The 14,892-nt window shown below is 47.0% G+C and overlaps 1 protein-coding gene across 6 annotated transcripts in view; it reads left to right on the forward strand.

Moving 5' to 3' along the window:
- Nucleotides 1-14,892, forward strand: part of SYNJ1 (synaptojanin 1) — a 78,375-nt gene that overhangs the window by 4,299 nt on the left and 59,184 nt on the right. For all 6 annotated transcript variants that reach the window (XM_083171819.1, XM_083171822.1, XM_083171821.1 and 3 more), the window contains exons 3-4: nt 12,589-12,675; nt 14,196-14,463. In XM_083171819.1, the coding sequence (XP_083027945.1) occupies nt 12,589-12,675; nt 14,196-14,463 (355 nt within the window). The remainder of the gene's footprint in view (nt 1-12,588; nt 12,676-14,195; nt 14,464-14,892) is intronic.

Genomic DNA, 14,892 nt, shown 5'->3' on the forward strand with positions numbered 1-14,892 from the left:
TGTTCGGCTACACAGGGATCACTTTCTGTGGAGCGGTGTTTGGCCAGGTTGCAGCCAGCAGTAAATGTTCCAGGTTCTGCTGTCACTGATGCAAGCCTGTTCATGTTCTACACACAGTACACCTGCTCCTGCAGCGCCTGAAGGAGTGTCCTGTTCAGTTACAGTTCCACCGATGACTGATAAGCTCATTGGAGTTGATTGCTTGTCAGAAAACCTGCGTGTGCATCCAATGTTTGTTCGCCGTTATTTATGTGTTTTTGAACATCGTGAACGGTAAAAATACCTTTACAGAATCACAGTGGTGCTGGGCCGAAACAAAACAAACTGTTCAGTAATTGTCCGCCAGTGTAGGATATCGGTGAGAGAGTATACACACTATTATGTAACCCAACAAGGTGTATATTCTCTGTATTTTTTTGTTTATTTGTAGCCTTCTTACCTTATTCCATGATAGTCAGGGGAGATTGTGGGGAAGGTTAAGTAATATTTAGCTTGTTCTGTAATTAAGGCATAACATTTACAGGCTTGTAGGACTTTTGAAGCTATTAAAATATATGACACGGTCTGAGGGGTCCGTGTACTAAAGCTGAGAAATAATATATATATATATATATATATATATATATATATATATATATATATATATATCTCCCATCTCGCCCACTCTGCTCTGCACAAGATCTGCGTCTCTCTTCTGCACGGACCACTAGCTCCCATTCACTATTACAGGACTTCCTTTGGGCTGCTCCCACCCTATGGAATGCCCTTCCACGCACAATAAGACTCTCCACTAGCCTCTCCACTAGCCTCCAAACTATCAAGCATTCCCTGAAAACTCACCCCTTCAGGCAAGCCTATCATATTTAAGTTCCATACGCATAACCCTCTGAGGCACTTATGTATTATATAGCTTCCCTTCTGGACGTGTAACTTGGTGGGACTGCTATGCTATTACTGGTGCCTGTCCTTGTGTTTCCCTCCTATATCCCTATAGATTGTAAGCTTGCAGCAGGGCTCTCCTACCTCCAAGTCTGTTGTTACCCAGTTTGTTTTATCACTGTCTACAATTGTAAAGCGCAATGGAATCTGCTGCACTATATAAGAAGCTATATATATGTTGCCCCACAGTCCTTCTCCTTGTCTGTGTCCTACACCACCTATGTGGGAGTTTTCCATCATCTCCTGGTTGTATGTACAACACAGGGGGAGAATTGATGCCTACCTGGTTCCTGTATAATTCCCTTATCCAGTATGATCCCCGCCGTTATTGGTGGAAGCAGAGATCCGGTAGGGTGCCAGTATCGGCAAGCCTGGAGAGAGATAAAGTACCGGCCAGTCCGCATCTGTCTGTAACATGACCATTGGCGGCTGATCGGTTGGTACATTATCTCTCCCGACATGATCTCTCTGCAATACATATGCCCCAAAAGTAAGCCCAGCTCTAAGCAAAAGCTTCGAAAGCTAGTCTGCTACCTTCTGTGGTTGTGCATGTGTGAGAAAGAGATGTAGTTTCACTCTCTGGCTGTAGATGGCAATGTTTCGGAGACTCACGGGCATTTTTTTATTACAGTTTCTTATATAGCGCAGCATACGCCGTTGAGCTTTACAATTGGTGACCGTGATACAACAAACTGGGTAGATACAAACCGATATGGAGTTAGGAGGGCCCTGCTCACAAGCTTACAGTATATGTGTGTAAATATGTATGTGTGTGTGTGTGTGTGTGTGTGTGTGTGTGTGTATATAATATATATATAATTTGTCACTTGTCACATTTCTATACAGGTGACCTAACCAGCAGAACCTCTGGTGGAAGTTTTGTAGTGTTTTTGCAGGGGAGGATGATGCTTTGCAGAACCCTGTACATGGGGAACCCCCTGAATGTATTGTCTCCAGCCTTCTGCATCTAATTTAATAACTTTTCATTGTAAAACAGAATCTGTTGCCTGTGGGGGGCATCCCGGCTCCTAGCCCACACTGGGACACCTCTAATTCTCCTCACATTTCGTTATGTGGCGATGTGCCAGGCACCGCTGTGTGGTGTCAGCGCTGAGAGACACCTTATTATTTCTGTCCATAATATATTATATCAGAGACATTCCCAGATAACCGTTCACAGGGACAGTGTATACTAACACTGCGGCAGACATGTATAACCCACTGTACAGGGCCCTGTCTGGTGTATATGGTATGTGCGTGTATTACATATATACAAAGCTTCCAGTGTTCTGTGGGTGGGAGTCCTCCTGACAGCAGTTACAATAACATGATCTCTGTAGGGATTATAGGGTGACAGTATACACACAGACGTGCCATGCGGCAGGTAGGTGGGCATACCAGTCACTATAGATAGGTACCAGGGTCCTGCATACGTGTCGGGTAGGTGGGCATACCAGTCACTATAGATAGGTACCAGGGTCTTGCATATGTGTCGGGTTGGTGGGCATATACCAGTCACTATAGATAGGTACCAGGGTCCTGCATACATGTCGGGTAGGTGGGCATACCAGTCACTATAGATAGGTACCAGGGTCCTGCATACATGTCGGGTAGGTGGGCATACCAGTCACTATAGATAGGTACCAGGGTCCTGCATACATGTCGGGTAGGTGGGCATACCAGTCACTATAGATAGGTACCAGGGTCCTGCATACATGTCGGGTAGGTGGGCATACCAGTCACTATAGATATGTACCAGGGTCCTTCACATTTGCCAGGTAGGTGGGCATACCAGTCACTATAGATAGGTACCAGAGTCCTTCACATTTGCCAGGTAGGTGGGCATATACCAGTCACTATAGATAGGTACCAGAGTCCTTCACATTTGCCAGGTAGGTGGGCATATACCAGTCACTATAGATAGGTACCAGGGTCCTGCATACGTGTCAGGTAGGTGGGCAAACCAGTCACTATAGATAGGTACCAGGGTCCTGCACATGTGTCGGGTAGGTGGGCATACCAGTCACTATAGATATGTACCAGGGTCCTGCACATGTGCCAGGTAGGTGGGCATACCAGTCACAATAGATAGGTGCCAGGGTCCTGCACATTTGCCAGGTAGGTGGGCATACCAGTCACTATAGATAGGTGCCAGGGTCCTGCACATTTGCCAGGTAGGTGGGCATATCAGTCACTATAGATAGGTACCAGGGTCCTACATACGTGTCGGGTAGGTGGGCATACCAGTCACTATAGATAGGTACCAGGGTCCTGCATACATGTCGGGTAGGTGGGCATACCAGTCACTATAGATAGGTACCAGGGTCCTGCATACATGTCGGGTAGGTGGGCATACCAGTCACTATAGATATGTACCAGGGTCCTTCACATTTGCCAGGTAGGTGGGCATACCAGTCACTATAGATAGGTACCAGGGTCCTACATACGTGTCGGGTAGGTGGGCATATACCAGTCACTATAGATAGGTGCCAGGTAGGTGGGCATATACCAGTCACTATAGATAGGTGCCAGGTAGGTGGGCATATACCAGTCACTATAGCTTTGTCTGTCTGACTATGAGGAATGAATGCCGCCGGTTACCTGTGAGGCGGTGGTGCTGATATTGGCAGTATACAGGCTGTTCCTGGTCACTGATCCTGAAATTGGTCAACATAACATAGGTCGGCATTGACAGAAGGTCAACACAAGCTTAATGTCGACATAGACATGGTCAACACTCAAAAGGTTCATACAAGTTTTTCACCTTTTTTTTTGGTGTAGACCGACTTAGCTCATACCATCCAGGTGGGCATAGAGTGAGATCATCATAGTGTGCCCGAAGCCTGGCGAGCCCACGCCGTACACTTACTGTATATGGTGCCCATATGGAAATAGATGGAAAACCGTGAGAAACTCGTGCCGACCGCATTTATGACGACCTTAAACTATTGTTAACCATTTGAGTATGTCGACCATTTTCAGGTGATAACCTAGACATCGTCCACCCCCTATACCAGGACAGGCCAAGCTGTGGCTCTCCAGATGTTGTGAAACTACAAATCCCAGCATGCCTTGCCACAGGTTTAGCACTCCCTTATAGCAAAACTATGGCAAGGCATGATGGGATTTGTAGTTTGACAACATCTGGAGAGCCACAGGTTGGCCAGGCCTATCCAATACCTTAACTCTTTAAAAATGGCTACAGATTATTGTGCTCCATTCTCCCTATAAGGAAGATTTCTCAATGAAAGGGTTAAGTACGTTCCTTTCAGATCTATGTTTTATATCTGATTCATGGCCGCCGGTTGCTAATTTATGGCCAAATCCGCTGTGTGCCACATATCCTAAATCGCTTTGCCTGCACAGTCTGGGTCTGATTCGGACCTGGGTGCTGGAAGAGGGCGGGCAGAGGGCGGCTTTATGTAGCGCAAGAATCGGTAGCCGGGCGGCGGGGGTCAGTCAGCGGAGGCGGCACAATTGTTTAAACACTCGGCAGCCCTCTGATTGGCTGAGCTATCTCAGCCAATCAGAGCGCTGCTCAGTGTTTTAAACACTTCTGCCGCCACCGCTGACTGACCCACGCTGCCTGGCTAGCGCTTTTTGCGCTACATAACGCCGCCCTCTGCCTGCCGTCTTCCACGCCGCCAGCGGTCCCTCCGGCCCCCTCTCTCCATCCCGACGCCGATGAAAAAGCGTTCCCTCCACCCCCCAGCTGCGTATTATATTCGAGCATCGCATGTGGTTAAAAACCACATGCGATCGCTCCTGCAATTCGATAAATATTATGTGCAGCACATAAGATCTAGAGACCCGACATTCGACCAGCGTGCCCGCGCATGGCGTCAAATGTCCCCTTAAAAATGCATACAATCATTCGATTTATCGGCCAGATGTGGTCGAAATCGAATGATTGCATGCAATATCTCACAAGTGTATGGGCAGCATAAGGCATAGACCTTATGAGATAGCGCCACATTACTCTTCAAAAAATCAACCCATTGCAGAGTGTATACGCCCAATGTTCTGTATTGCACAACACTAGGTAATAGGAAGAATCATTACCCCTGGGAGGAATCCCTGTCTGCTGTACAGGACCGGCGGAAGCAGCAGCAGGAATCCCAATCGCTGCTGTAATAGAAGGAAATGCCAGCCTGAGGCCAGGTGCCGAGAGCTCATAACTTCTAATTCCTCATAGAACTTTCATTGACTGCAATTACATGACAATTATTCAGCATATTGGCCCTTATTCTGAATCGGACGGTACGGCCCGCGTGCGGCCGTACCGCCGATGTTTTTAGTCTGCACATGCGCAGAGGTCAATCTGCGCATGTGCAGCCCCATTCGCCGCAGACGTATTTCGTCCGCCGCAAAGGGGGCGTATAGGGGCGTGAGGGGCTTCATACCCTCATTTCCCTATGTATACGCCCCGCGTTTCATGGGCGTTCCCATGCAAACGCGGGGCGTATGCATGCTAATCAGGGTATGACGCCACTGATGGGGGCGGAAAGCTGACGTCGCCGGATGTCAGCTCTCAGCCCCCATACAAGCTATCACACGGACGATTGTCCGTGTGGTCTCAGCTTGCGGGAGCTGCTGTGGCGTGCGGCCCTGCCTTCGATGGTCGACGACCATCGAATGCAGGGGGCAGCTCCCACCATGGTGGAGGCGTACGCCCCACCATTTTTATGCGGATCGCCAGCCGTCCGTGTACGGACGGCCGTGGCGATCCGTCTCGTGGGCGGGGATTGGTTTGTGCGGCCGGAGCACCGTGTGCGGCTCCGGCCGCACCAACCAGAATAAGGGCCATTGAGCTATGACTGTCATGACCGCCGCCGGCAGACAAAGCCGGGATCGTTCCGCCGCTGCTGCTGCTGCAAGCTAATATATATTGTGCAGGGACACAGTGGAATAAGCAGCACTGTACATAAAACAGGTGCTCGTCTAGTTCTAAACTTTGCATTGCTCCTTCTCAATGGAGTTTTATCACATCCTGTATATTGTACCACTGATCATCCTCCATTGCCACTGTCTCTTTTCTAGATATGAGGGAAGGGGAAAGAATCAGCAAGCACTCCCAGGATGTAAAAAAATATCGACCAATTTATTAGCGAGGGGGGCACAGGATCAATTTCTTAGTAACGTTTGTTATTTTGCAGTTGCTTGTAGATATATTTTGCTTTAGTAACAGACTGAGACACGTAACTCATGCAGCACTTAATACAAAACCGATCCCAATAGACAGAGCCCGGCATTCGCTCGCCCACACAGCTGGTGTTCTGGCTGAGACCACGCACACAAGTGTTATACCCGCCATACAGATTACAGTGATTTCAGGGCCAAATGCACATTTTCAATGGCTCATGCGATACATTGTGTGTGTTTTTGTGCACATTGGGCCTTATTCTGGTTCACTCTTACAGGGAAATTCCTTCTCAAATGGACAAAACCATGTGCACTGCAGGTGGGGCAGATGTAACAGGTGCAGATAGAATTAGATTTGAGTGGGGTTTTTCTTCAAAGTGAGCTCTAAATTGCAGTGTATAAATAAAGCAGTCAGTATTTTCCCTGCACACAAAACAAAAAAACTCATACAAATCTAATTCTCTATGCACATGTTACGAGTTTTTTTGTTTTGTGTGCAGGGAAAATACTGACTGCTTTATTTATACACTGCAATTTAGATCTCACTTTGAAGAAAAATCCCACTCAAATGTTGCACCTGTTACATCTGCCCCACCTGCAGTGCACATGGTTTTGACCATCTAAGAAGGATTTTGTCAGAGTGAACTAGAATAAGGGCCATTGTGAGGTGGTTCTGTACGATTACGATCCGTTGTATCCTATGATCTTACGCGCTGCAGATGTGATCTGTTGAAAGTGGGTGCGGATCCTAAGTACCGTCTTAGCACATCGTGTGTCCAAATGCACCAAATCGGGAGTCCGGGGGCTGCCGGGGAGTTTAATTGAAATCGTGAAACGAATCGGATCGGATGCTGGTCATTGTAATGTATGGCCGGCATATTCGCCTTTGTATCATTGGCCGGATTTTATAGGTGATACGGTCACTAGGTCGGCAAACATTGGGTTCACACCACTAGGTCGACATGCAGGAAGGTCGACATGGGTAAGGTCAACATGTCATTAGGTCGACACAAGCATTAGGTCGACAGTCAAAAGGTCGACATGGTTTTTTTTTGGTGGGGTTTAGCCAACATGTGCCGACAGGCGGTATTTCATGCCCTACCATCCACTAGGGCGTGGTGGGAGAATAAAATAGTGTGCCCTAAGCATGCGAGGGGACGCGGCGCTACGTTTCAGTGTCCATGTCGACTGTGTCGAAATTATGGACAAAAAAAGTGTCCACCTAATGCTTGTGTCTACCTAGTGGTGTCGACCTAATGCTTGTTCACCAACTTTCTGTCTACCCAATGATCCATACCCTTTTATAGAGGATCATGTCTGCATTTCGGCAGTTAAAATTTGATACCATTTAAAAATTGCACCGGGTTCTCTGCTGGTCATGTGGGCCTATAGCTTGTGCCGACCTTGGGCATGTCGGTCTGACCGTTTTCTGTCTACTGCCCATACACCAGGGCACAATACATGCAATTTGGTAACTTTTTATGTGAGTGCGGTCATAGAAAAGTGTCCAAATGTGACATGAGGTCCAATGCGAAGTGCGGTCCTGCGCTCATTGCATCAGAGGTACTGGGTGCTGCGCGTAAGATCCAAACCTCCCCGCAAGTTTGTCTGGGATCACATGCGACACGTATGGTAAAAGGACCGCATACATCTGCTCTGAGCTATTGCCTAGTGTATGTCCATCTTTATACATTTATTATTGTAATGTTTAATCAGAGCATGAATGTTATTGGCTGATTTATGACCGGGTAGACGTGCAGTTCCCGAGATCTTGCAGGAACACCATAAACCTGAGTTATAAAACATTGCTATTAGAACATTTTTGCATAAGCCATTGGCAGCCATGTATTATTCATTTATTCACACATTGTATTACAGTCTGTCATAAGCTACGTAAGGCTTGTACACAATTATTACATACCTTTTTATACGCTTATTTCCCAGCCTCCTCATTGTCCATTTATACCCCCCCCCCCCCCCCCCCCGTTCTCACTGCCACAAAAACCCGGGTTTTTGCCAGGGCAAGCAGTAATTTCCCGTGTCCTGTCTCACTATGAACGGATGTGAGTACAATTCCCGGTTGTAATGCCCCAGGAATTATACAAGCGTTTTTTTTGCAGGGTTATTCCTGGGAATGACCCGGGCCTCTGCCAGTGTGAACAGGCACGACCCGGGGTTTTCACACAGGACGTGAAAAAGCCAGCTGGTTGGGGAATGAGATCAGGAGACATGTTATATCCATTTAATGCTGCAGAGAGTAGTAGTAGTAGTTCCTTTTATAAGGTGCCACAAAGTGTCCGCAGCGCCGTACATAGCAAACAAAAAACAAATGACAGGGTAACGTACAGGGTGTGTTGATAAAACACAGCATAAATAGGGGTATAGCTGGTAGAACTAAAATCGGAGGAAGAGTGGTGGTGCCCATATGGACAATCAAAGCTGCTCTTTAAAAAGCCAATAAAAGCTGCTCTTAGATTCCTCACACTTGTTGGCAGGCAGACCAGGGAACCAGTGTGAACGGGGCAGACACAGGAATTTCCCGGTTCTAAGGTGCAGTATGAACAGGGTCTGTGAGCTGAGATGATCTGTGCCCTGCCAAAAACCCGGGATTTTGCAAGGGTAGCAATGCGAACATGGTATTGTCTCCCTTCACGTGTCCTTATTGGGGAACCCTGAGTGACATAAAATCTCCTGTGAACAATGGGGTCAGAATATGGGGGTATTAAAACAGCATTTATGATTTGGATGCAGGTGGATAAACAATTGATGTAGTGCTCATTCTAGCACCCTGCACCTTTCAAAACCCCTGCAGTTACTCTTTCCGGCCTGGATTTCGCTTTCTGCTGTGACGCTTCTAGAACACTCTGGTCTGTACTTCATCTCTTCAATACAGACCATGCTGTGCTTTAAGCACCGCAACTGAGAGCTACACCCACAGGATGCGAAGAGAAACTACATGGGTTTTGAAGGGTACAGGGTGCTATGAACACTGTGATGCATATAAATGTGTATTTGCTTATCATTGGTCAGTGGCCATCCATACAAATCAGTCAGACCCTGTTGTGCTATATACCTATAGATTCTGTGTGTTACACCCAGCCGTCTCCATAGAGACATTACACGTCCCATAACCCTCTGCTTCCAGTACAGACGTCTCGTGAAATACAAGGAACATGGGATGAATGCACTTATGTTTGCTATAATAGTGTTTATGTGTAATGCAGTCATGTGGTACTACTTATGCAGCCTGTTTTTGTTCTTAATATCTTTTCCAGAGCTTTCTAAGGATAATGAGGGGCAGGTTAGACAGCAGTTACCAAGCCTTGTACACGAGGAAGGTATTACCAGCAGGACATTACAGTGAGGGAATACACAGACGTGGAACATCCTTCTGACAGAACAGCCAGCTGTAATCCTGTCCCTGAGGAGTGAGATGCCGGAGCGCCAGGGGAGTCAGTGTGACAGATGGAGGGGAGTGACAGTCAGGGTGCATACGTTCTACACGTACTGTAGGGGAAATACTCCCAGGGACCTATAGTTAGTATTAATGATCAGGGGATACAATCAGGTCTCTCTCCAGGCGATTACTGGATTTGAAAAAATATTTTGAAAAGACTGGCCGGCCAATTCTGTCAGCCAATCAGTGTCCAGCCAGTCTCTTCAAAATATTTTTTCAAATCCATATCCATACATTGGATTTAGCTTTGCAGCCATTGGTTTTATTGTTTTAAATTACTTTTTTTTTTAAATAAAATAAAATACTTGTCTGCCGGGTTTATATTGGTCTTGTGCTAATACAGAACTTGTTAGTCCTTTTTTTAAAGGATATTGGTTAAAGAACATTGCAGAAGGCAATTCACATCATCTCACAGTTTCTTTATTCTGGAAATAACCGTAGCATGATGGGACTTGTAGTTCCTTTATAGCTGGTGAGCCCTAACTTTATACAAGGCTGCATGCCCTTGCGGGGGTGCTTCCGTGGCTGGTGGCTGAAACATTTGGTCTGCACCGCAGTCCAGGAGACGCCCTGTGGCTTACACCCTGGCGGGTGCTCCTGGAGGGGCCAGCATGCCACATTTATCACCATCCAGACAGAAACACATGCCGCTGTGTCTGCATGATAATGATGGAGATATAAACTGTATATGGTTTCCTCGGAGACACTATTTATATGTTACCTACTTGCTATGATAAAGCAAACTGTGTGCCGTGAGCAGACTATTGGGGTTTACGTCTGGGTTCTCTGCTGACGTACCTTCTTGTTGGTATGAAGGCAGGATAACCTCACTTAGACGGTATATACATAACTTCTAGTATCTGGTGGGATTGTCTGCCCTATACAGTAGTCATTGAGTATCGATCATAGATTCCTATGACCTTAACCTGTAACACGTGCACGCAGACACAAGCGGACTGTATGTAACGGGTCACTGATTTGTACATCACATATGTCCTTTTGTAGGGCAGGGCAATTATGTATATTCACGTTCAATGCTCTGTAGCTATAGTGGAGGGTGAGATTGCTGTGGGGCCCAGAGGCTTAGGGGGCCCAGTTTACTTGCTGCAAAGTGATATTATTTACCAATATGGCAGGGGACTTTACAGTGTGGCATTATATGTACTAGGGTAACTGTGTGGGAAAATAGGAACGGTGGTCACTGTGTGGCATAATGGGAACTGGGGTCAATGTGTGGCATAATGGGAACTGGGGTCAATGTGTGGCATAATGGGAACTGGGGTCAATGTGTGGCATAATGGGAACGGGGGTCACTGTGTGGCATAATGGGAACGGGAGTCACTGTGTTGCATAATGGGAACGGGGGTCACTGTGTGGCATAATGGGAACGGGGGACACTGTGTGGCAGCATAATGGGAACTGGGGTCAATGTGTGGCAGCATAATGGGAACTGGGGTCAATGTGTGGCAGCATAATGGGAACTGGGGTCACTGTGTGGCAGCATAATGGGAACTGGGGTCACTGTGTGGCAGCATAATGGGAACTGGGGTCACTGTGTGGCAGCATAATGGGAACTGGGGTCACTGTGTGGCAGCATAATGGGAACTGGGGTCACTGTGTGGCAGCATAATGGGAACTGGGGTCACTGTGTGGCATTATATGTACTAGGGTCACTGTGTGGCATAATGGGAACTGGGGTCACTGTGTGGCAGCATAATGGGAACGGGGGTCACTGACCAGCTGAACAAGGCCGGCGCTGATGTCACAGACCCTCCTCAGAAATTCCTGCTTTTTTCCAGACACACCCAGAAAACTGCAGGTTTTCACCCCCAATGCCAGCATCCCGTCAGTCAGACTGCAGCTTAGTTGCGTTGGCGATACATACGCCATTCAGTCGCTAATTCCCCTCCCCCATGTGAAGTCATTCCATAATCGCTTATTCTGTGAATTCTCAGATTAGCAAATTAGGCCCAAAAGGCAATGTGGCGTCATCGTCCAATAGGAGGTCAAAGGACAGATTTATGGTACGAGAAACTGAGGTTACAGTGATCTACAATTGTATTTAATACCCTGCCTAGAAATGCAGCGGTTATCTTCTAGAAGGTACTAAATAAATAAGGAGTATATTCTGATTTGTTGCCTGTAGCAACATCCCATGTGACCTAGAACTCCCATCTTGGTAAATTTCCCCCTTAGACTTAGGCAGACTTAGGCAGATAATGTTTAGATTGAGTTGAGTCAGTCCCTGCCACCCGCTTTCTCACTGGTCCCCAATCCCACCAGGACTAATGCTCAGGGAGCGCCGGCTGTCTGTGATAAGTGATACTTGCAGATCTGCAGTAGAACATCGGGGTGACAGTGCATTTAACCTTGAGGACTCTTATCGGAAAACTGACCTCTTCGGAATATACTTCTCCGTTAAGAGCCTTTTATAGACTTGGCATTGGTGTAGCAGTAATCAGATGCTGATATGAGGGAGTGCGTATCCCTTTTACCCCTGTGTATTACAGTACTTCGAATAAGCATTAAATATACAGAAACTCAGGGTGAGATTTAATAGGAAGAGAGATTCAGAAAGTGAGAGATTTGGTAAAAAATCTCCAGTTTTTTTAAAGTGGCAATCATTTACACTGCAAAACCAGTTTGATTTTGAAGTGTAAATGATTGCCGCTTTAAAAAAACTGGAGATTTCTCACCAAATCTCTCACTTTATGAAACTCTCATCCCATTAAATCTCACCCTCATTATCTGTGAAAATAAACAGGATGGGGAAAAAAAGAAATGTTTTCCTGCAGGTACTGTGAGGAGCACTAAAGAAGCCAATAGAATTGTTGGAAAATATTGGCATCATTTTAAAATGCGTTTTTCGTACATTTGAGGCATTCAAATGATGGAACAAAAACCTTCGTCTGGAAATCTCCCAGCATTCCGTGTAGCAGATCCCACACCTGTATTTGATGCAAATGTGATTGTCCATTGTTACTGTATATTTTACTGTAGTTCCGCATGCAATGATTATCCCACTTCACAGCATTTCTTGTCTCTTTCAGCCTCAGCGGAAAAAGAAGCTATAAAGGGAACATACAGCAAAGTAATGGATGCCTACGGCCTTCTGGGCGTTCTGCGGCTAAATCTCGGTAAGACCGGTTCTAGAAAGGACAAGGGGTAGGATTTGTACTGTCAGAAGTGGGGTCAGCTGTGACCCATTAAGCAGTACCGCGCTAAAGGGGTGATTGGGTAAGGCTCAGTAAGCAGCCAAAATCGCTGCTTACCAATTAGGCCCCGTCCGAGTCTTATTGAATCAACCCATAAGGGTAATTCATTCCGGTACTTGTTTCCTAGCACGGCCACAATCTTGTGGATCGTGTACCTTTTAAGTTAAGGTACACGATCCACACGATGGACCAGATTTCCTTTGAAATCAGGTCCATTTTGGCGGCAAAGGTACAAAATTGGGGGCATTGCGTCGGTCGGGACCATTAACATTGGTCCCGACGCGATGCCCCCGATTTTGCCATAGGCTTCAATGTTAAAATATTTTTTAACATTGAAATCGTGAGGATCGCGTCGGTCTTGTGCCATTATAATGGCACAAGATGAGATGGACTTGATTAAGTCCATCTCATTGAAAAAAATGTGAAATAGGCCAATATGACCCATTTCACATTATAGATGTCCCCGTCGTCACCCCACGATAGACGCCAACCCGAAGCGTGGCGAGCGGCGGCGGTGCGCGTCCTCCGACCTTTTCATTCCCCTACTATCCACGTCGGCGTGGAGTTGAGAATATATAGTGTGGCGAGCCCGAAGCATGGCGAGGGGATGCGTATAACTTCACAGGTATACGCGTCCCCTCGCGGGGCTCGCTGCGCTTGCCACGCTTCGGGCTCGGTGGCTCGCTGCGTTTGCCACACTATTCTATTCTCAACTCCACGCCGACGTGGATAGTAGGGGAATGAAAAGGTCAGAGGACGCGCACCGCCGCCCCTCGCGGGCTCGCTTCGCTCGCCACGCCTAGGGTTGGCGTCTATCGTGGGGTGGGGTTTACGTCGTAAAATTTGGGGGTCTAGGGAATATTTCACATTGAATCCAATGTAAAATCGGGTCCCAGGGACCCGATTTACATTTCATTCAATCAAAAAATCGGGTCGATCGCATCGCATGCGACCAAATCGCATGCGATGCGATCAACACGATTTTTCCGACACGACCACCCCGATGTAAATCGGGGTGGCCGTGCTAGGAAACAAGTACCTTCATTCCAAACCTTATATCTCTTCTAGTAGCGCATATGAAAGGTTTGATACCTCACACTCCACTTCCTGAGGAAACAGTCACCACTTACCTGGTGCTAGGACAATGTGGGGAGATACAGTTCTAAGCGATGGACATCAAGGGCTACTTCGCTGCCAGTGACATCGCTAATTGCCAAGCATTGCAGAGATGTCACTCTCCCCTAATAGCTGAATCCATCCAACCCTTTCTAGTAGCGTTCTAGTGACAAAGGATAATATCTCATGGCTGGTAAACTCCGATGATCAATGCATCTGCTCTGTATCGCCGCTAGCTGAGCTGCTGGGTTTGTGTAGACCATTGTGCCTTAGGTTCTATAGTATTACCGCACTGGGTGAATTGGTTCTTCTCCGTTATCTTCTAGGAGACACTATGTCCCATTATCTGGTGTTGGTAACCGGGTGTATGTCCGTGGGGAAGATTCAGGACTCCGAAGTTTTTCGTGTGACCTCCACCGAGTTTATTTCCTTGAGATCGGATCCAACAGATGAGGATCGTATGTCCGAGGTCCGCAAGGTCCTAAACTCGGGCAGCTTCTACTTCGCATGGTCTTCTAGCGGGATAAGTCTAGACCTCAGCCTCAACGCTCACCGCAGTACTCAGGAGCAGAGAACTGACAATCGCTTCTTCTGGTAGGTCCATTGGGGTTTTCACTTTTTAGGATTCCTCCAATGAAATTGATCAAGTAAAAGGGGAAGGATATTTGCACGGAAATGTGAGCTTTACGGCCGGTTGCAATGATCTATAGCAGAGCTGGCCAAACCGGCCCTCGAGATCTGCCAACGGTCCACGTTTTCCAAATCACCTAGCTGGTGCACAGCTGTAGTCATTACTAACTGTCACAGTCCCCAGATCACCTAGCTGGTGCACAGCTGTAGTCATTACTAACTGTCACATTCCCCAGATCACCTAGCTGGTGCACAGCTGTAGTCCTTACTAACTGTCACATTCCCCAGATCGCCTAGCTGGTGCACAGCTGTAGTCATTACTAACTGTCACATTCACCAGATCATCTACCTGGTGCACAGCTGTAGTCATTACTAACTGTCACATTCCCCAGA

Source organism: Crinia signifera, chromosome 2, assembly GCF_055691185.1.
Source record: "Crinia signifera chromosome 2, ASM5569118v1, whole genome shotgun sequence".
In the NCBI taxonomy this organism is placed as follows: domain Eukaryota; kingdom Metazoa; phylum Chordata; class Amphibia; order Anura; family Myobatrachidae; genus Crinia; species Crinia signifera.